The sequence below is a fragment of the Histoplasma capsulatum genome, genomic scaffold, assembly GCF_000149585.1.
Source record: "Histoplasma capsulatum NAm1 scaffold_2 genomic scaffold, whole genome shotgun sequence".
Classification (NCBI taxonomy): domain Eukaryota; kingdom Fungi; phylum Ascomycota; class Eurotiomycetes; order Onygenales; family Ajellomycetaceae; genus Histoplasma; species Histoplasma mississippiense.
This window is the reverse complement of record NW_001813981.1, coordinates 2851812-2874360: the sequence shown is the minus strand read 5'-3', so window position 1 is coordinate 2874360 and position 22549 is coordinate 2851812. Positions and strand designations below refer to the sequence as shown.

Here is a 22549-nt window from a genome sequence, read left to right as displayed (position 1 = left end):
TCAACTGTGAAATTGCTCCTAAGTAGATCGATGTATTCAGTAGAGAGGTCGATGGATCTCGTCAAAGATATTACCAAGTAGTTTTAATTCATCATCAGCCTCGGATTCCTTGAATATACAGGTGGCCCGTTCCTGTGCAACAGTTATAAGAAGCTGTCCCGCAAGCTTTGAATCTGCCAAAGATTTCATAAGTCGCCGGGAGGTCATCTTTGATTCGTGGCGCTTATCAAGAAGTTGTAACATGGTCTGAGACTGTAGCAGTTCGCCGCCGGCCATAGCTTGAATTTGAGAGTCGTTAAAATTTGTGTCAGTCACGATTCCTGCCATCGAACTTATAAGTTGTTCTAGAATAACTAGATCGGTGGAGTTATTTTTTAGAAGCTGTTCGCCAACGTATTGAAGGACAGGAACAGGGTCCATGATGGTAGAATATCGTTTGAATACCCTACCGACAAAGGATGCAAGGGCATTGAGCCATTTGCTAGTTAGAAGCCCTCCCTCTTGAACCCGACTCCTTCCCTTCTGCCCAAGAGAGTTGATTAGTGACCAGGTAAGGATGTCATATCCTAAGTAGGTGAAATATCTTGCGCATTCCACCACAACTTCAATCAAGTTCTCATATGCTTCGATCTGGTTTATCGCGACGCTGATAACGATTCCCGGATTAGCGTACGCGATTTTTGCCAATGTTCTAGCCATCGGCTTGATGTTGGTTTTGCTTAATCTTTTAAGAGCGTCCTTCGTTTCCGCTCGCGCTTGATCGAACGCGGATTTGATATCAGGAAGTCGGGAAGTTTGGCCAGAATACCATTCAGCATAAATGGAATACCTCACCTCTCGCGGGAAGTGACTTAACAGTGCAAAAACTTCGTTTACAACTCCCGGATTCGCTCTCGTCAAACTCAAAGCAGGGACCAGGAGACGTTTGCAAAGATCTCGCCATCGAGTCCGATTTGAGTCCGACGGATCGCTAAGTAAACTTTCATTCCCAAGCCTGGCTAATTTTGTCAACAGTCCTGGATCCTGTCCGATTTTAACACCAGAAAGATTCAAAAATGATTCACACAAGGCGAATACATCATCTACTGTCTGGCAAATGGGTATATTATCAGTCCAATCGTCCCAGTAAAATCGATAATCTGTTCCATCGTTGGTATCTTCTCTATCTAGCAACGCCCAACGAAGGACACGTCGAGGGGGTCCATCAGCCAAACGGATATGTCCCTTTGGAAGGCTTGCTTGATCCGAACTGGCGATCTTCTTTTGATCCTTAATGTCATTCCTTGACGACATTGGTCGCGACAAACCACTGAGTTTGCTCAGAGAATAGTGTATTATACGGTGGATGTATTCTGGGAGCTCCGGATACGCATCTAATAGCCAAGGAAATCGACCAAGGATGTAAAGAGATTCCGGCAAGGCACCAATAGCAAGCAGGCTTTTCAATAGAAGCACTTTCTGGTCAGCTGGTTCGGGTAATGTGTCTTTGGTCTCATCGACTTTCGATTGAGCCGCCTTATCCGGATCCTGATCCTTAGCAGGTGTTGCTGCGCGAGTATCGGCCTCTCGAGGTCTGGGGGCCGGTACAGGTATGGTGTCATCACTCAGAGCACCAGCCATCATCAAAGCATTCATTGTGCCAGCACCAGGCCTAGAGGCCAGTTCTCTTTGCTCTTTTTCTTTCATTTTCTCTTCTTTCAGCGAATCCATAGACTCATCGGGACGCCAAAGGTGAGGGTAGAGATCCCGTAAAGATATAAAACCAACTTTGATAAGCAAAGCAGCTAGATAGATGAGATTATCGGGTAAGATGTCAAAGGCATTTCGAGCATTGGACGAGTAAAACCGTAACTTGAATCCCAGAAGTTGCGCTGCAACTCTATTTCCTTTTGGTGGGAGCGTTCCCGTTTGCTCGATCCACTTCCGAGTCTCATTTTCATCATCTGGGGCGACATTTCCGAGTTCGGATATGGACTTTAATTGGTCTTGGTCTAATATCTGGCTTCGGCCTATTTCGAAAAATGCACGGATGCCAACTTTGCGAGCTCTGTCCCAGAAAAGACAATCTCGCTTCTCATTCATACGAAGAGCCTCTTCCCGGTCTTCTCTGTGTAGACATCAGCAGATCCAGGTAGCGCCCATTTCGGTAAACCCGGCTCCGAGATTACGCTATATCGGCGAAGGATATTTTCGTCTTTCGGCCACCAAGAGCTGACTCGAAGGAACTTAACAAAGAATCGATACTGTTTCACGAGCACTGCAGCGAATACATCTAGCGTAACGTCAAGTACCCTTCCAACATCCATGTCAAATGCTCCAATCATAGCTTTGACTCTTTCAAAGGTATCCTCAACAACTTCGGCAGACGGGGGCTCATTGTTGCTAGTCGTAAACAGTTCCGTTAACAATTTAGAGTATCCTTCAGACTCTTCTCGTAGTAAGTTATAATTTGACTGTCGATAAAGTAGATTCGTCTGTTTACGAATACCCATACGAGCAAAGGTGTCGCGGATTAGGCCCAGGGACTGTAGTAAAGGGGTTTCGAGCTGTTGTCGCATCAACGAAGCCGAGATTCCTGTCGAAAATACAAAAGTACGAAGATTTGAATGTGAGGCATCCGCGTCTGTTAAAATAGAGAGGGTATCAAGGAAAAGAGAACGTGCATCGAAAATTGGAATAATTGGGTCGCTCAGTTCACCCATGTCGGTTGTCCCATCATCGCCTATAATCTCGTTCACACACGTCCCTCCATCGACTGCAGATATTCGGCCTTCAAAAACTGAATGGATAATTTCCTGGAAGACAGACGAGATAACTGCGGAATCTTTCATATTCCGGGCGCTGATCCCAGCTAAGACGATATTTTTCTTCCCCGTCGACATCCAGCTATCAATGCACTCCTGTGTCACGTAATCGTAAGAATAGTAGGTCGCTTGAGGCTTAGCTATGGCACTAGATATTGGTGTCGATGGCGTCCTACTCGGCTGAGATGGTTCCTGGGGTTCTCTAGGCGATGGCATGACAGATCTCGATGAGGGAGAGCTTTCTTTCTGATGAGAGTTGTGAGCGTCACTTCCTCTCGACACTGGTGTACCGTTCCGATTATTGCCTCTGCTCGTTCTTCTGGCCCCTCTGCCACGGTTGTCCTGCGAATCCCGACCTTGGCCATGGAACTGGTATTGTTGTTGCTGCTGGGCGAGGTTGAGATTTCCAGGACGATGAGGAGACGGTCGCGGGCCATCGTTTCCCGCATCTCCAGACCATGACCTATCGCCGCGTTTACGCTTCCCGCCAGCCGGAGGAGCCATGGTGGATGATTTGGGACGCGTCGTCGCTCAGGCGAATAAAATATGTGGCGTTGAAAGAGCAATTCATGAGGCTTCTACCTGCACTTGTACTGTTGCGAGGACAGGAATGATTCAGTGAGCGCCAGGTTAGGTAGCACGGGAAGATGAAAGGGGAGGATTACCTGTCACGAACTATCCACATGGAATCATGAAACAAGGAGGCCCACAGGCCTTTCACGGCTTCTTCAGCTTTGCGGTGAAATCTTGTTTTGTCTCTGTGAATCGCCTTTTGTCAGTTGGATCCAGATTTCTCAATCTGGTTTAGCCACCTCGATGTGGAACAAGCCGCAAGTATCGCGCGCTAAGCGAAAATTGGTGTAAAGCGTCTAATTCACCAATCACAGAGAGCATCAACCAACTGCATGCCAACGGCTGCCAACAGCCAATATCGAAAAGTACTCGCCCATACCAACTTTCTCTCCAAACATCATGATGGCAATGCTAAAGCAACGACTACTTACTGTTTTTATGCTTCGACATACTTCTGTTAAATTGGGGTGCAATAGGCGTAAAAAGAAAAGCTGCGGATGCAATTGTGCACTCTACGGTATGGAAACCCCTCCCCCCCCCTCCCCAAAAAAAAGGGTCCATACATGAGCGACCTCGCGATAATAATTTATTGCAGAATCATTCTACTTTGTATTAACTACACTAAAGCGATAATGTCAAATATTGATACTCACTAGGGCGATATCGTCAACCACAATCCGAATCACCATTTTAGAGAGTGAAAGTAGGGATAATTAGCTTCTCGCTATATACTCTATCTGAGAGCCCCTCCCGCAAGGGCTAGCACGTAGGTTTTGTCAGTGGTATCAACAATGGCTTCAATCGCGCACATCTTGAGGTGCGTGGGGAGGTTCTATACTGGATAAGAACGAGTTCACAGGATGGCAGCTTGAATATCGGCCTCTGCAACGTCCGGCACAACTGGCTCCTACATCGCCAGTCTGTCACGATCGCAATTTGCAAAAGTATTTGATTTCACGGTCAACTGTCTGCTCTATTGCTTATCGTTTCATCAGCGAGAAGCTCACATATCCATCTCCCTCTTTGTCGTGACTGGTATATACCTTGGTATTCTTGCTCCTGATGGCCATCCAGTGGGTCTGAACCATCGGCACACCCATGTCGCGTCTTGTTACCCTCGTATAGTTCTTTTGCTCGCGGTTGGTTTTCCTCTGGTTCGGCGCCACAACAGGCTCTGGCGCAAGTACTTTCATGCCCATCTCTAAGGTTCCTCTGCTAACCGTTCACCCGTAGTGATGGGCGGCTGGTCGCAAGTTTGCGATGGTTGTCCTTGATGATAATTATGCCTGTGTTCGGCTTCATAAACGGCGCCTTGATTGCCAAATTTTGTACTACGTGCCGTGATATTTGGTGGGCGACCTGTTGACAGTAGCAGAATCCTTCCTCATGCCGTTATGTATGTAGCTGAGAAAGGCAGCATGAGAGCCGAATTTACGGATATAATGCACAGAGAGCAGTTTGCGTAAGGATGATCTGCCAGGCCTCTTTCCAATTACACAAATCGTGGTGGACCTAGGAAAGGTCGTACCGGCCATTGGATTCATAACATTAATCCGGGGAGTACGGATCAACGGCTGCAAGGACCAGATTGTGCAGGCTGCGTGACCTGTGGTCTGTTTATTAGTCACATACCTCGGCCCATCACAGGCTTCTTCCTGCATTGGTGTTGATGATGCTATCTAACATGTCTTCTGAAATTATGGACTTAAGCCCTGTCAGATTGCGTTAGTTATTCCGTTGCCAAAACCCACAAGGGGCGTCAATCAATATTCATCCGCCCGAAATTTGCCGGCCACCGACACAGGTAGCATTCCAATTGACCTGAATTCGGCAGCTAAGGGAGGATCAGCCGGACGTCACACTTAAAATTAACCACAGCTTGAGCTCAATGGGCGGATCGCTTCAAACCTACACAATCATGCACTTCTACCTAATTACAACACAGAACGGGAGGCTGGGCATGGCGTGGCTTGGCACAAAACCTACGGAGTAGCTGTCAATGAGATGAAACAGACACGTGAGAAGCCAACTTGGAAATGTTAGATTGTCTTGATAAATTCTCAAATACACATGGCTATACTAGACAAACACTTGAGATTTATATACAATAACAAGATTTGTATTAGCAACTTAAACTAGATTGAGTCCCTTGGCCCAACTTCCAAATTGATGAAGGGCATATGCGATGAAGGGGTTAGATATAGGAATCAATATCACCCATAAAGAAGGAGGCGACTATTTCAAGCAAGACCTAGAGCTTTCGCTTCAAGAGTGACGATATCAGGTAGAAGTTCACGGGCATCTGGTCGATGCGGATTCCAACCAAGAAGTTTCCTCGCACGAATCGCATGGGCTCTCGAATTAGTTCCCCATGAGAAAGGCCCGAATGCAAATAAATCTGCTGTTTGCTTGTCATCCAGAATTTCCACCTCTGGGGAGGCGATGAATCCTTTCTCAAAAGCAATCTTCGCTACTGCCTTCTCCACATCGCCCCAAACGAACGACCCATTTTCTACAAAATAATACCCTTCCTTTCCCCAAGTCGCCTTCCCGCCGCCAGCAGCCGCAGCCTCGCCAAGGAGGAGGAACAGATCACTCAAATCATGAACATGGATATGGTGCCAGACATTCTCGCCTTTGCCTACTTGAAGCCCCTTCTTTCTCTTAAGAACATATTTTGCCAGATTATATATTTGAGCACTTCGAGTATTTCCCGGCCCTCGCCCGGGGCCATATACAGTGGGTGGGCAAACAATGGCTGTCTTCACCCTATCGGCAGCAGCCTCGCCGACTTCCAAGACGATCTTGTCGACGTCTCGATGAAAAGCTTCGTCGGGAAGAGACGTCACATCACCAATACCGTCCCAGTCATCGTATTCTTTCAGACGAAGATCTCCGTAGGTCGAATTGCCTAAATCCTCGAATGTGAGAATACCCGTTCCCGAAGTGTGGATCCAGTAGCCTGGGCGATCGGATGTATGGGCAGCTATGCCCTTTGCAATGGCTTGTGACGAAGCAACATGGTCACAGTCTGCAAAGTCTGTTCAAATAAAACAAATTGAAAAATTAAAAAAAAAAAAAAAATTAGCAAGCATTTCCTAAAATATTAGAAGAATGTCATGAAGGGAGGCCGTACGGTAGACGATATCTGCCTTTCGTGCCTCTTCTTCAAGAATCGTAGCGGAATCAAGATCCCCGTACACAAGTTTGGTCTTTGGATATTTGCTAGTAACCAACGCCCCTTTCTCCTGATTGCGGACGAGAGCAGTGAACTCCCAATCCGGATGGGCTTCATTGAGACGGAAGAAGGCATCTCCCCCGATGTATCCAGTAGCCCCGGTCCTTCTCTTGTCAGAATGCCTCTCTGGAATGCTCAGTCAAGGTGGTTGGATGGGCTCTTTACTCACACAAAGACCTTATGAGGTGCCATTTTAACACCGTGGGTTGAGGCTCAGGTATAATTTAGTCCGAGGGTGCAGAGTATGTTGAATATCAACCGAATCGCAGTAATTTACAGTTATGGCAATTGGATAGTTTGAGAATAATTGCAAAGTTGTGGTCGCTTTTATACCTGCTGCCCTTGATTTCGATGTTGGGATGGACAGTAGTGGGGTGTCTCCCCCATTCTTGGATTCTGGCGTTTTGCCCGCGATGATGTCATTGGTGACTTTTAACCGCCATCGAGCACTGAGTCGAATCGAACACGTCTCTGCGTACGTTTTACCAAACCCAATGGCTCCATGGACGGATTCTCGACAATAATTAGTTTACGCAGTCGCCATCTAGCTATTTATTTCAGTATCAGCCAAACCAACTGAGCACCTTCCCCCGCCCGCCACAAATAGCTGCCGACGCCCAAACTAGCAGACATGCAAATCCTAGCCCCTTGGAAACTGTTCTCGCGCCCAGTATTTGCAGATAGTTCGAAACGGAAGTTCACCCGCCTGTGGCACTTTGCGGTTTGATACGGCAATGTGTATGGCCTCACTTCATCGGAACCAGCCCGTGCTACCTACTGTCCCTACGCAGAGCCGCGGAAGCAGCAAATATGTCGCAGATAGAGCCTAGGTTATTTTGAGGACCCCTATCGCAAAGTCCCTCAAGAGTAACACTCCTAACAGACCTTTGACACCGGGGGACATGGAAAACCCTGAGAGTTACAGTATACGCAGCCACTCTATTTATACTACGAGGTGTCATGATGTTTCCCAAGCGGTACTGTACATCGCACACAGGCATCTCGAGACCCAGTTTATGGGCATGGTACGGCCATTACTAGTATATAGCGATGGCGAGCTGTACATTCAATGCCTGCTTAAGACCATCGAAGATAACTGAGAAAGAGTCGTCCAAGAGAGGAGTCGCAATGACTTGACTGGTCTCCTGAGCTCTTTTTCTGAAAATCGCTAGACTCAGAAGGTCAAAGAGGGACAACAGGCACGTAGTGTTGAGTTTCGGGGGGAATTCTTGCAAAGGTCTAGGTATTTTCGAATAGAATACCATATTGATGAATTACACGGCACGGAATTGAAAGCGCATGGTGTGAGGGGCGGCTCTTGAACCTGAGTCTCAATGAGTTCAAGGTTGGAATACGTAGTAGTTTTTATGAGAAGCTAGAAGGATCCTCTCTTATCACTAAACTATCGCTAAACTTCTCTCGATTCGCCGACAGGATTGCATATATGTTGCAGTTTGGCATATTTCTCATGCCATAAGACCTCTCCGAAGCACTCACTATGTAAACTCGCTAAGGCGATATATGCCTGCACTGGGCCTTCTTAAATAGTATCAACCGTCACTATCAGCCCGTCCAAAGAGAATGTGGGTTTGAGACGGTGCTCTGACTTTTTTTAAGGGGAAAATTGCCATTGTGGGTCCGATCCACAGACACATTTCGCAAGGTGGGGTTTTGGGGTCGTATGGCTGAGAGACCATGAATGTTCTGATCCCACCTCGTTCCTTTTGATGTAGCTAACTAACTTTGTGGTTAAACCTTTGCCCAAGGCTCAACAGCTACTACATCTGTATATATTCCTGGTATCCCGCAGAATGAGAGTGTGAGAAGTGATATATCATATCGCGGATTCTGTTGATTGCACTAGCAAGGATCTTCTATTATCTCAATTCCGGAAACCGGATCACTGCTCCGATGTATTCTAGCATTCTCTTTCTTATAAATACTGCCTGGTTATCATGTAATTATTGGAGTCATAATAAGCAATTAAATTATTCTTTTGATATTCAGTAATTGGGTCAATATTCGGACTTTATCCAGTTCCGACAGAGAGAAACATTCATTCAAACTCTGCCCACGAATACGTACTTACCATCGGGAATCGCGCCAGCTATTTATTTCATTCTCAGAGGAAGCGAGCTCAAATTCAGAAACGATTTCTCGAAAATAAGATTTCTAAGCAGCTTGATAATATCCAAGATTAGCTAACTACTGGTACATTACCTAGTTACGGATCCAAGATGTTCTTCCCACGTAATACATCTTGTATGCTTCCCGCAACCTCGTATTCTTGACATCGGATTTCACGCCCTATTGGAAATACCCCGCGTTGAGCAAACTTGAAGCCAAGATGTGAAATTTCCCCACGGTATATTATCCGCTCGGGTTCGCCTCCATAATTCCATTTCCAAGTTAATTTCGTTTCCACATGGCTGCTTGACGGGTTCCAAGAAAACACCATTCTAACACATATATATACAATATATTCCCTTCGTTATTAAAAAAAAAAAGAAGAGAAGAGAAAAGATATATACCCCCCCCCTCTCCGAAGTAATATTTCTTCAAAAGTTTAAAAATAAAAATAATAAAATAAAACAATAATGTCCACAACCACATCAACAGCCACAAACTCCCTTCCGGTCCTCGTGGGCGGCTGTGCATGTTCCTACATCCTCTATGCGTCAACCTCCCTTCCTATCTCTATGTCACACTGCTTTTGCGTTGAATGTCGCAAGACCGCGGGCGGACCCTTCCAAACATACGTCCGCTTCCCCACAGCAGCCATCACATGGCTGAACGACCGCCAGCCCAAATATTTCTCGGCTAGCACCTTCGCCCGTCGTGGCTTCTGCGACAAGTGTGGCTCCAGTTTGGTGTTCCAGATGAATGAGCACCCTGAGAGGATTTCGCTGGCTGGGGGCTCCATTGATGATTGGGACGTTAAGTGGGGCCAGAGCGGGAAAGGGGAGGAGAGAGGAGAAGCGGAAGCGGGATCTAAGGAAGAAGGATGGGATACGTTGAATAAATCAACAGTGTATTATTGGGTGAGAGAGAAACTCGTCTTGGTATAAGGTGCCGAATGACGGCTTGGTGAAGTATTTCACGGATCCGGATATTGAGGAGCAGCCACCGGGATTCAGGGGGGAGGAGGGCGGCCCTTTTGGAATGGCTGCACGTAAATAATACCAAGCGTTTGTATTCGGTGTATCTGAGCAATATTTCGCTGTGAGGAGGAAAGGGTCATAGTTTATATTCTTCTATATTCTTCTATATCCTTTGCTCAAGAGGTTCGATGTGAGGGCTCGTTGCCTATATATAATGACAGGGAATTCTATCGAAATGCAAGGAGCAGGTTGTCGTAGTCGTTTGCTTCCCCAGACTTTTATTGTCCAGACAAACAAGTAAACTGCAATGCAAGATATCTCATTCATCTTCCTAATCCCAAGAAGTTCAGCATAAGTTTCTCCACGTGATCTTTTGAGGGCCTTCAACACACCATAGAACCACATAACACTCAATATAAAAGAAATATCAAATAAAAACAATGCTTCTTCTTTTCTTCACCATGAGTCTCCATCAGTGATCACACCTTTATCTGTTTTGACATTCTTTCCCTTGGACTCTGTTCTTTCATTGGTTTTCCATCATCATATCCATTTCAACTGCTTACCCCTTTTCTCCTTGGTTGGGAACACAAAGCAAAGAGCAACTTCTCTTTGTCAATAACTTTTAAACCGTTCAATATTTCTGTCATCTTGATCGTCTTGACTTTTGCTTATTGCGAGGCTCCTTTGTCGTTGTCCGGCCGCATATATCCCATCTGGACCACGAAAAAAGAATCATTCTTTGACTTCTTGGCGAATCGGTTCATTTAGATCCTCTTTTCGAAAACATCCTTGGAGCGTTTCCTTTCGGAGTCAATTTGTTTTTGCTGTTGGTTCAACCCTGGATCAACCCACATTCTCGTAACAACGCCCGGAACGCAATTCAACTTGTAATAGATTTCCAAATTTCAACAGAGAATACCCAACACCAAGGACATTTCATCAAGCGACAACAGAAGTATCCAAGACTTCTGTAAAAATATTTCATTTCTCGGGTGGATAAGATTTCCGTTTTGAGAGGTTTCGTTTCAAGAACCGGCTTTTTGCGCTTATTTTCTCCGATTTTGGACACAAATAAACATCATTTTCAACGTTCATTGCGGTTTGAAATACCCAAGGACGATTCCTCCCGCTATCTCGTGGTGAAGAAGGAAATGGCTGAACATGATCCCTCCTTTCTCCATTCTAGAATGCTTGACCCGCTGGATAGCCCTGGACCAATTCCCGTGGAGTATTCTCGACAGAGCCAGTCTCTGACTGCTGACATACTAGAAACGAATAGGCTAGCAGGCCTCCATCCCACAACCGCATGGCGTCCTGAAATCCAAACAAGCCAGGCAAGAGCAGCACTTCTCACCAGTGAAGAGTTCCATCTGATGTCAAGATTTTCATTTCAACCCAACTCAATGCCAAACACTGCACAACGATCTTTTTTCACAGGCTTGCAGGGAAGTGTATCAGATAGACACATGCTTGAAATGGCAAATGAAATGAGACAGGCTCAGCAAGAAGAAAATAGACATTTGCAGGCACCACAGCTAAGAGTAGACACCCCGCATGTGCAGAACAATGGGAACCAATTTCCTCTTCAAGGCAGACATTCTCTACCATTCACAATGGGGCAGCAAGCTGAAGCACAGCAAATCTATCAGACCTCTCAGCCTCAACCTCACTCTCAAATTCAATCAATGGGTCAAGATATGCAGAGAAGTATTTCGCAGCAGGGCTTGCAGCAATCTGAGTCAAGAGCCAGCACTTCTGAATCAAGGAAGGAAAGGCCTTCAGTCAAGCACCTCACTTGCTGGTGGTGGAATGAGAAAGGCAAGTGCAAATACACTGTGGATGAATGTCTCTATGCGCATCATAAGACAGGAAGGGTCGCTGATGCGCCAAGACAAGTGAAAGCAGGTGGTAAGTCACTTTCAAGGTTGTTTAAACTCTTTGCAACAGTGAAGAGAGCAGACTCACTTCACTATTTGTCTGCCACTTGTCTTACTCCCAGGAAGTTCTGATATTCACTTTCATCTTCACCTCCCTTTCATTTTTCACCCACCCCCACGTATCTCTGCTGTGTTGATACACAATACCACCCCCTGCTCCACTTCTCTTGCTATCTATCCAAGTGGCATATTGACCCAACCCTTAATGTATAAGCCCTTGGGCTTTCATATCCTCTGGAGATAGCAGGAGGTTGAGACCCCTTGCCCTTTGTGTTTCCTCATCTGTGATATGTCCACTCAAAATGCCATTAACTCGACGCTCCCCGTTCAATGCTGACAATGAACTTTACAGAGCCCCCGGTTGCGGGAAGGAAGCTCATGAGGGCCCTGAGGGAGGAGGCAGAAGAGAGGGCAAAGCGAGCGCCAGAGCGAGAGATGAGCAGTAAGTTATTCTCATTCCCATCATAGATCCAGTTTTCGAACGCGCCTCAACCGTTGCAGCATTGGTTTTCCTGACAGCTTCATCTAACCCTCACTTCCACCTCACCATCCCCCTGACAACATCAGAAAGCAACTAATAACCTTAATGCCTTCGCAGTCCTCCAAGCCCAGAACAAAGCCCTTCGCGAGGCCTACACCGCTCTGAGCTCGACAACCTCGCAATCCCTCTCAGCGATCTCCACCCTACGACAGTCTCTCACAAGACTGACCGTAGAAGTAGGTAATGTTGAGAGGGGCCATGCGGGTCTTCTCCCGCACTCCACCACACCAGAATATGGCAAATATCAAGTAGACTCGCAGTTGGCGCGCGTCCTGAGAGTCGTTGAAGACGAGGGTCTGCTTGCAGGCGTGGGGGAGCGGCAAACACGGGCACAGGTGGTGCGAGTGGAGGCGTCTTTGGTGGCTGTGGGGTTGGGGGAACTGGTCGAGGACGGGAAGCGAAGAGCAGTGACGTCAAGAGGGTGGTGAGTGGGAGTGGGCTGTAAGAGTCAAATTTTCTCGTTTGTATTATTATTTCTTTTGTTTGGTTATTGTGGCGCAATGGGTATGTAAGTGTGACTATAAATCATGAATTCATATTATGAAGCAAGGTGAATTTCGTCAAGAAAACAAGTACAGAATATGAATAAAGAGAAAGGTGACGCAGAAGTGCAAGTTTTCAGTGGCGGCTGCCAGACGCAAAGGAAAGGAGCAGAGGAAGAGAAGATGATAATGTCTCGTCATAATCTACATATCATGCCGGGTCTTAGAATGTACTTGTGGCCAAGCGGCTTGCCGCATTTTTAGCGTCCACTCGATCGTCATCCTCTTCCTCAGGCAGACCAATCATTCCCGACCCGCTGAGTGAGCGGCTATGTGATCTCCCTCCATTAGACTGAACCTCATGCTCAAGAATAGGTGAGACAAAACTTCCACTTATGCTTCGATTTAAGCTGTCACCGCGGCGCGGTACGCCACTCCATGCATCGCCTTTGGGACCCTGACTTGCTGCCAGGCTGGCCCGACGAGCCGCAGGATGAGATTCGCGACCCAGCCGGCTCAGGCCGCCAGAGGCATCGATTGAACGGATGTCTGCCCGGACGCTTTCAAGTGTGCTAAGAGTGCGACGCTCAGCCTCTATTTCCCGGAGGGTATATTCACGGATGCTGAGTAGCATGTCAGACGTCGTACGCTTAAACCATCGACGCTTTTCTTGCAGGAGGTTAACTGTTACGCGTTGGGTTTTCTTGGTTAAGTATTCTTCATGGGCTTGCGCGTCCTCGAGAGAGCTGATGGCTTCGTCAACCTTTTCAGGGCGAACGGAGGTGCTCCCCTTCAATCTGTCGGCGGCGGCGCGCTTGCTTCGCGCGGTCTGTTGAGCTTGTATCAACTCCCGAAGCAGGATGTGTCGGTTCGTCAGGGTCTCTTTGACGATAAAGGCATCAGATGAGTGGTAATTTAGAGGGTCACCAAAGGTAGTCGCCTCTGCAGTCCCCTGTGCAGCGTGGTAGTCACCAACTGCTTGAATTACTTTCCCGAGTTTACGGTACGCATTAGCGAGGCCCGGGTGGGTTTCTTGGACGTGCATCTGGCCCACTTTTACGCCGAGATCGGATTCTGCGAGAGCAAGACCTTTAAAAATGAGTTAAACGCTGTCGCTACCAAATGGGACTTTGTATGCTTACTTTTTCTGGCTTTCACAACACGGTCTATCTTTTGGCCTGTATCCATCGTTCCCAAATAGAACAATTTAACAACAGGGCGTGCATCTTGTAGTTCTGGCGTATCATCTGGAGGAGGTGCAAATTGTTTCAGCACTTTTCGCCGGACTCCAGTCGCTGGCTGTTTCATTCTAACGACGGGGCTATAACCGAAATCACTCTCGACGAAAAGAATCATCTCATCATCCTGCATAAGAGCGTCATTGGCACAAACGTAATTGAACCATCTCTGCATTGACGCTTTCACCCGAATCTCATCCTCATCGGTTCCTGCGCCAGCTGGTGTCAATGGAGGAGGTACGGCTGGCACAATTGCCTCAGGGTTGGAGGATATTAAATGATCAGCAAGCTTGATAAACTCAGAATGTGTTCGACGAACGTCGCGGAATTGTGTCGTTCGGAACTTGGGTATGTTTGTCTGTTACAGTAGTAAAATTTAGCAAACCACAGAGTCTGCAATTGGAAACGGTTGGGACGTACGTGCACGTCAAACCGCAAGATAGGATCCTTTTTTCCAGTCCTCTCCAATCCCGTAATTTTAGCCTGTAATTTGTACTGGGGAGCACTTGGGCGCACTTTATTTCTTGCTCCAGTTTGATACCTAGCCGAAACTTGTGCTCGTGGCGGAGGTTGTTGCTGAGAATTGGAGCGGGGGTGGATGGTGGGTTCTCCATGGATTTGGTCTTCGATCTGGGAACCTTGGAGTCGCTCGGATAGATCCCGCGTTGCAGACTCTTCACCTTGATGGGGTTCATTGTCTGAGCCGCCATATGGTGACTGGGGAGACAACGGAGATGGAGGAACGTCAGATGCGGGGAACGTACGATCGGCTCGAGGTGAAGTCGAACCCCACGGGGATGAGTCGACAGGATGTTCTGGATCGTGTGGAAGTGACGAATAGTCCATGATGGCAGCACTTTGTTCAATGTATTTTAAGGGAAAGTATGATTACCAGACAAAAGGTCGTAGGCACATTAGGGAGAAATCAGGACAAGCACGAGGCACCGGCAAGCCACGGGTGATTGTACCAGGTCCCAGGGTCGGAGCTGCGAGAGACAAGAAAAAAATTGTCGTAATTCCGTTATGGAATTCAGAGATTGCTAAGATATAACAGTTGAAGAAATGCTTCACAAGCGCGAGGATGGTATCCTCTGCAGAAGGCATCAATAGAAGGTTGAAGGCTGAGTGGATGCGGATGGCGCTAATGGCGCTTGAATGTCTTAGCGCCGAATTTTAGACTTCGCGGGTAAATTTTTCGTTTGACCATTTGACCAACTCTGCAATTCGCAGCCAACAAGGATACTAGGATTTATATGTGTCAATTGGTTGTTTGTCATTGCCTTGCTGGTTTTAAATGTCAACTTAGGAACCATTGCGGACTGCATTCCGCTCCCATTCACTCTCCTTTTTGCCAAATATGATCCCAATTGGCTTACCCTCAACGTGGATCTGTTCAAGGTGTATCCGGAAGACTACTAGGATATTACCAGCAATCCCAACTCCATATTTTCACTCAGTTCTGCGCCGATATTCAACTAATGGAGCTCAGTCGTCAGAGTCCGCTGTGGATCTGGACAGAGTTCGGAATATTGGGATCATTGCTCACATTGATGCTGGTAAAACAACAACAACAGAGCGCATGCTTTATTATAGCGGTGTTACCAGAAGGATCGGAGAAGTTGATGATGGGTCCACTGTGACCGATTTTCTTCCGGCTGAAAGAGCTCGAGGCATTACAATTCAATCGGCTGCAATCACATTCGATTGGCCTCCACGACCACCAGAAGAACATACAACACCAACACCTGAAGAGCTAAAGGCTAGAGGACTTCCCAGATCAGCAGTGTCACATACCATCAATCTTATCGACACCCCTGGTCATGCAGACTTTACGTTTGAAGTTGTACGCTCTCTCCGGATCCTCGATGGTGCGGTCTGCATTCTAGATGGAGTAGCAGGAGTTGAAGCGCAGACAGAGAAGGTCTGGAACCAGGCCTCAACATATCATATCCCTTGTATTGTGTATATTAATAAACTCGATCGCGAAGGAGCTGCTTTTGGGAAAACTGTGCAGGAAGTAGGTTCGAAACTAGGCTGCTGGCCTGCCGTCTGTCAAATCCCGTGGTTCGAATCTGCTTATGGCCGGTTCCAGGGTGTTGGTGACGCGATTTCTCTCCAAGGTCTCCTTTGGGAGGAAGGTGGCGATGGCAAGAAAATTACAGTGTCCAACTTGGCCACGCTAGAGGAAACGGATGAGATATTTGCAAGCGAATTGAAGAAAGCGCGGGTCGCACTTGTCGAGCTTCTAAGCGAGCACGACGAAACGATGGTTGAAAATTTCTTGGAACGTAATGAGGACCATCTAGCTGTCAAACCAATTGAGATTTTGGAGAGTCTTCGAAGATCCCTTCTCGGTTCAAAGAAGACAAGAGTCATGCCTATCTTTGCGGGCGCAAGCTTCCGAAATATCGGCGTTCAACCTCTGCTTGATCAAATGCTGAATCTCCTTCCAAGTCCCAACGAACGGCCGGACCCAGAAATTAGCATCGGCTCCGGTAAAGGGGGCCTGAAAAGCCTATTGAATGGGAACCTCATTTTGCAAGAAAACAAGAAGGTTGCAACGAAAAAGAAGAAAGAGAAAAATGTTTCCGGCTACTCGGCGGCCCAAACAGCCCTTGAAAAGCTTGAGGGATGTTCTCTTGCTTTTAAGGTAGTGAGCGATGCTAAGAGGGGTGTTTTGGTTTATGTTCGGGTGTATTTTGGTTCCATTAACCGAAACGCATCTCTATTTAACACACACCTTAACCTATCAGAACGGGCTCCTCGGCTTCTAAAAATGTATGCTTCGGAAGCAGTGGAAGTGCAATCAATCCCAGCGGGGCATATCGGCGTTATAGTTGGACTGAAATATGCTCGAACCGGCGATACACTACTTTCATATGCAGGAAATAAGACTGCTCCCCCAGAGCCGCTCAATAAACTACAACTACGCCCGATACCTGCTCCACCACCGGTATTCTTTACGAGCCTTGAACCTCACAGTCTAAGCGAGGAAAAGAACCTTCATGAAATGCTAGCATTGGTTTTACGAGAAGATCCTAGCCTCCATGTTACAATTGATGAGAACTCTGGTCAAACTCTGTTGAGCGGGATGGGTGAATTACATCTTGAAATCGCCAGGGACAGGCTAATTAATGACTTCAAGGTCAAAGCTTCTATGGGCCAAATTGAAATTGGTTATCGCGAATGCATATCAGGGACCTCGGCCTCAATAACCAAAATCTTCGACAAAGAAATTGCGGGCCGGAAGGGAAAGGCGGGTTGCATGGTGCTTGCTGAACCCTTCAATCCCGACGAATTGGACGAGGAACATCTCGAAGCACATGAAAACGTTCTTCTTGACGAAAAACAAGATGGAAATCGCATCACAATACTCGCCCCGGGCCTTATCTCCAACAGCGGTAGTTCCAAAAACACGAAAATCTCCGAAAACCTCTTTCCCAGCCACCTTAATCTTGCCGTGATAAAAACATCCCTATACAACGGCTGCATTGCTGCGTTATCCCGCGGCCCCAAAAACTCCTTTCCCTTACACAACACACACGTAACGGCCACATTCGATATAAACACTCATTTTTTTGGAAATGAAACTACCCCGTCAGCTCTATCCGCTGCTGCACGCCTTGCCACTCAAACTGCCCTTAAGGAGGTGGCATCAACAGTCGCGCTTATGGAGCCAGTCATGCATGTAACCATCAGTGTCCCAGACGCTAATATGGGCGTAGTTGTGCATGATATATCATCAGCTCGAGGTGGTCACATTCTGTCCCTCGATGAAGACATCGAGACCTCTTCCTCATCATCACCCATGTCAAATGATGATGACCTACCCCCTATTGATGTATCCAGGATCTATGTACCTCCCGACCAATTTGGATCCTCATCGATCGCTGCTACTAACAATAACTTGAATAAAATGCGGACTATAACTGCTAAGGTGCCACTAAAGGAAATGGTAGGCTATCTGAAGCATTTACGGAGCTTAACTGGAGGGAGGGGAACGTTCGTTATGAGTGTTGATACGTTTGAAAAAATGGAAAGCCAAAGGGAGAGAGCTGTTTTGGCAGCTCTGGGGGCAATTTAACATTTGTAAAAGCGGTTTTCTCTTCGTCTCCTTTCCTTTTTTCTTCCCCCCAGCTGACTTGTTGAACTATTCCAATATAACTAACTTCTCATTGCTCACAACGGAGCGAAAGTGGGAAGATACCTCCTACCGCAGTCTGCAGAAGCTGCTTAACACGGGAACCGGAAACAACGATAATTTTAATTTTGTAACATAGTAAGCCCAAGGAGAAGTTTTTTTTCTCAGGTCATTTAGATTTGGCTTTTCAAAAGCGGTCTAATAAGACCAGGTGCTCGTAATTTACATACTATCGATAGCTACGCAGCAGTTTTTGGTTATTGAAATGAATATTTAATTTTCAATATCCCTCCTTGGTACGGAGCTGCTAAGCCAGACCATCAGCCAAATAGTAAATACCAATATCACCTCCGCCGCTTGAACAAGTGTCCGCTTGCTTGAACTTGCATTGCACAGCCGTGGAACCTCCGTAAAGTCACGGAGGCTTGGGTAATGAATGGCATCAGCATATTCGCGAGACACGAAGCTTTTAAACCGAGACCACCCTCCCAATCTATGTCCCAAAAGCCAGCACACATTCCGAAGGAGAGGGATTTCAGGCGCAATATGCCAATACAATGGTGCTCTCCACTCGACTCATGGGCCGCGCTCCGTACGGGCAAATTAACAGCCAGGCGTGTTGCAAGGATGAGCATGGTGCTGCGGCTCTCCCTGGTGATGATTGAACGTTTTAACAAAAAGTAGACCTCTGTATCGACGTTATCGGGGATCTCCTAAAACAGCCATACAGCTAGTAGCCCTAAGAAATATATCGGTTGTATGTATCTATTATAACCCCTCGTACCGAAAGCTGTAGGGATTACACATGGCTAAGTTAAAATATATTAAAAATTCTTAGGAACCAGAGCAAATGGCGAGGGAAAAGAAGAAGGGGGAGGAGAGGAAAACAAACGCTGGAGAGGTAGGTTGGCAACCCAGAAGAGACATCAATCCACAGAAGAAGAAAAAAAGATTGGAAAAAGCAAAGATCCCATTCAATTCACCAATTCTAACCTCGAACAAGGGAAATAAAGAAAAAGGAAAGGAAAAGAATGGGACGGAAGGTAACCGACGAAATCTACCAATTATCATCCCAGCCGCCACCACCGCCCCCATCCTCTTTCACCTTTGTACCCACCCCACCACCGCCAGCATCACCAGAGGGAGGCCCCCCCCTTCGCATTGCCGTCGTCCCAATAGCCCCAGGTCTCCTTTTGTTCTCTCCCAAGGCAGCAAAATCATCCCAGAAGTCCTTTCTCTCCGGCTCGACCTTTTGTCTTTGGGATCCAAAATCGGAACCAGGCCTACGCGGTGTCGGCTGTTCTGAAGGAGGTCCCTCGACGAAGCGGGTGAAGGCATCCGCGGCCCCGCGTGTACCGGTTGTTACATTTCGTGTTACTTCTGAGGCGGCGATGCGGGCTTGCGCAGCTAGGTCGGTTTCGGCGAGCTGTTTAGTCTTATTTGTTAGTTTTAGTGTTTTTAGGACTTACCTTTCATTATGGGAAAGTAAGGGGAAGGAAGCTAAATAATGCAGATATAGAGATGGAAGGGTATATTCAAGAGATAAAAAAAAAGAATATGGAAAAAGGAAATACACACCGTCTTCACAGCAGGCTGCAAGTACGAGTCATTAACCGTCTTCGCCCCCTTTCCAACCGTAGTCGCAAACCAACCGAAGCTCTTCGTCAACGCCGCAACGGGATCATTCTGAAAATCATTCAAGCCAGGGATCACTCCACCAGGACTATTGCCATCCTTTTCGTCCGAGGGAAGCGGCATCCCACCTCCAAACCCTGTAAACTTCCCACCCTGTGAGGGCGCTACATTTTCCGGTCTATTCGCATTTTCTGTCCCCAATGATGCAAAATAGGCCTCATTTCGCTCTTTCCTCCCTGTACCCGGAACTTCCTGCTGTGTCACAGGCGACATCGACCTGGTGGGTGTTTTACTCTTATCACCACTGGTGCCGCGGCCCCCGCCAATAGCAGAAATAGACGGCGTACTTGCCCTCGACGCTGGCACCTTCTTCTCCTCACCAGGCACATATTCCCTCCCTTCAACCTTCGCTGCCAACCTTGCCTTCCATTCCTCCCCGACTTCCCCCTCATAACGCTCTTTGATAGTCGAGTCCTCAAAGGTCCGACCTTCCGCGACATTCGAGGAATGATGGTCGAAGAAGAACTTCCAGGCATCATTGCCGCCGAGTTCCATGCGCTGGGTCTCGCCGAGCTTGAAAGCATCCATTGTTATGCTGCGGACGAAGGAGATGTGTACGCCCAGGCCTCGGTGGGTGCCAGCGCAATTTAGACAGATGAAAGTGCCGAATTTGGGTGAGGCCTGATTGGCAGAGCAAGTTGCGATTAGTGTCGATGTTGTGTCAGAATGTGCATCGCATAGTAAAATATGCTAGGATCCATTTGTATACTTCTGTATACATGCGTAGTTGGGAAGAAACATGAAAGGAAGGGAAAAAACGAACCCATTGAGGCGACGGGGCGCCGCAATCACAACATCGATCATTGCCCTTGGTCTTCTGGATTAGGAGGAGCTATATTTTGCACGGGTCGTGCGGTGGATTCACCGTTCCCACAATATCAGCATTGAGTGCTTTAACTGACACTTTATACCAAATAGCGCCCGCTCGGCCCCCAGCCCCCAGGTTCCATTCACAAACACTTTTTCTCTCCATCAACAACACTTTTTCTCTCCATCAACAAGCAAGAAATAAAAGAATAAGGCGTAACAATCAAAACACATTCAGAACAAATGAAAGCAGCATACCTTACTCCTGGTCTCCGGATCAACCTCCCAAATCTTCGACATCTTCTCCACGCCTTCGTTCCCTTCCTCACGGAGCTCTCACACCGCTCTCACACCCTCTCTTTCACACACACGCGCGCGCTCTCTCCCGCTCTGCGTGTGTATATGTCCTTGACCCACTCCTAGATAATGCCTCCCCAAACCAATGGTCAATGGCTAGATATCCCTAGTGCCTCCCAAGAGCAGATATATATATATATATATATATATATATATATATATATATATACCCCTGGACAACCCCTACGTGGATTTTTTGTTTTTCTTTCTCAACACGGCGCTATTAGATTAATATAAAATACCACTTTTCTCCAATCCGCCCCAGGCGCACTTCCGGCGGTCCTCAGGCGCAGAACACGACGGGTCGTAATATACGTAAATGGGGTCCTGCAGCACGTCGAGGTACAGGGAACCGGGAAAAGATGGAAACGAGCAGCGGAGAGCGGGAAACGGCGGCGGAATTGGGAGGGGTAAGTTGGCGGTGGGGGAAAAGGAGAGTGGGATGCTATCCCGAACAAGAGAGAAATCTGGCGTATTATTTATTATTGGGCTTGAGACTTCTTTGCTTTGCTATCCTGCCCTTCAGTTCTCAATTTTTCTTTCTGACAAGATTTATTGCTTGTACCCCCTCCAAGATAGGTAAACTTCCACCAGTCCTTTCAACTTCAACACGGGTAGCTCTGTGGCTGATTCCTCTATCAACTCGCCCCTCGCACCATCTCACAACAAGAGATCTTCTTGTAACAGTGCAAATGAGTCCAATTGCCTTGTCTCCGTCCTTGCCTGTGTTTGTGAGAGGGAGATAGTATGGGTGTGGGTGTGAGCGAGCCATGTGGAGGGGCGGTTATGTGACCACATTAGGACTAGCGTATAATTAGTTAATCGGTCAAAGCTTTACAATACAAGTTCAATCCATGGATTGCTTGGGACCCTTCTCTCGTGATCTCCATAGTTGAGCTGACGTTGAGCTATACGCCATCACTGGCATAAAAACACATTGTTTTCTTCTTTAAATCCCCGAGAAAAACAAAATGAAGGAAAAATGGAAATGTTGCCAAGAATTCCAGGTCCCAGGCTAGAACAGGCAATTCTGTAACAGGGGGTTTCGCGCATATACAGCGGCATGGCATCACCATTTGTGGGCAATTTTTTCAGTTATTATTATGTTATTGACAGGTGGCATACCAAGCTCAGTGATTCTACAGACTCAGGTATTTTGGGGCGCGGGATGCAGGATAAGATCTATGATGAACAGTGTATTCATTCACCAATGAAGCCGCTCTTCCTGTGCTGAAATACCAACTCTTTCGAGTGGGCACAAAAAAAAGAGCGGACTGGTTGAAAAAGCTAAATTGCAACGATATCAATGTGCAACTATCTATTCCTCCTGAGAAAAAGAGGTTAAGCCGTCCCCTCAGACCTCGGTTTAGAAGGCGTTCTAATTGTCGATCCATCCACCTCCACTCAAGGATCTTTCATTGTTTGAAGTCATCTGCACTGTTTAGTTTGGTGAGCATGAGGCCCAGGAAAAGCTGATTGAGTCACACAGATGGTCTTTTGTCTATTGCGAATTTATTATCAGTGGGCTTTGAAATCTATCTCGAAGGCTCCGAAAAGCTAAGTATTACTTTTGTGGCAATCAACCCTTTCCACAGCTCACGAGATTGTGTACCAACTGCTACCACGCCATTC

The 22549-nt window shown here is 47.0% G+C and overlaps 6 protein-coding genes across 6 annotated transcripts; 2 read left to right on the top strand and 4 right to left on the bottom strand.

The window, feature by feature from the left end:
- Positions 1-36: 36 nt before the first annotated feature.
- Positions 37-3308, bottom strand: HCAG_02920 (conserved hypothetical protein; the record flags this gene model as incomplete). The annotated part of the gene is made up of 2 exons (XM_001542699.1): positions 37-1974; positions 2085-3308. The coding sequence occupies 2 exons, from the start codon at positions 3306-3308 to the stop codon at positions 37-39; spliced, it is 3162 nt and encodes a 1053-aa protein (XP_001542749.1).
- A 2309-nt stretch (positions 3309-5617) lies between these two features.
- HCAG_02919 (conserved hypothetical protein) lies at positions 5618-6807 on the bottom strand (the record flags this gene model as incomplete). Its single annotated transcript, XM_001542698.1, has 3 exons — positions 5618-6417; positions 6514-6719; positions 6785-6807. 3 exons carry the CDS (start codon positions 6805-6807, stop codon positions 5618-5620), a joined length of 1029 nt encoding a protein of 342 aa, XP_001542748.1.
- Positions 6808-9212: 2405 nt separating this feature from the next.
- Positions 9213-10017, top strand: HCAG_02918 (predicted protein; the record flags this gene model as incomplete). Its single annotated transcript, XM_001542697.1, has 2 exons — positions 9213-9656; positions 10006-10017. The coding sequence occupies 2 exons, from the start codon at positions 9213-9215 to the stop codon at positions 10015-10017; spliced, it is 456 nt and encodes a 151-aa protein (XP_001542747.1).
- Positions 10018-12902: 2885 nt separating this feature from the next.
- Positions 12903-14763, bottom strand: HCAG_02917 (conserved hypothetical protein; the record flags this gene model as incomplete). The annotated part of the gene is made up of 3 exons (XM_001542696.1): positions 12903-13768; positions 13822-14275; positions 14338-14763. 3 exons carry the CDS (start codon positions 14761-14763, stop codon positions 12903-12905), a joined length of 1746 nt encoding a protein of 581 aa, XP_001542746.1.
- A 511-nt stretch (positions 14764-15274) lies between these two features.
- Positions 15275-18154, top strand: HCAG_02916 (elongation factor G; the record flags this gene model as incomplete). The annotated part of the gene is made up of 2 exons (XM_001542695.1): positions 15275-17872; positions 18137-18154. The coding sequence occupies 2 exons, from the start codon at positions 15275-15277 to the stop codon at positions 18152-18154; spliced, it is 2616 nt and encodes an 871-aa protein (XP_001542745.1).
- A 961-nt stretch (positions 18155-19115) lies between these two features.
- Positions 19116-20860, bottom strand: HCAG_02915 (conserved hypothetical protein; the record flags this gene model as incomplete). Its single annotated transcript, XM_001542694.1, has 3 exons — positions 19116-19484; positions 19637-20374; positions 20819-20860. 3 exons carry the CDS (start codon positions 20858-20860, stop codon positions 19116-19118), a joined length of 1149 nt encoding a protein of 382 aa, XP_001542744.1.
- Positions 20861-22549: the final 1689 nt, after the last annotated feature.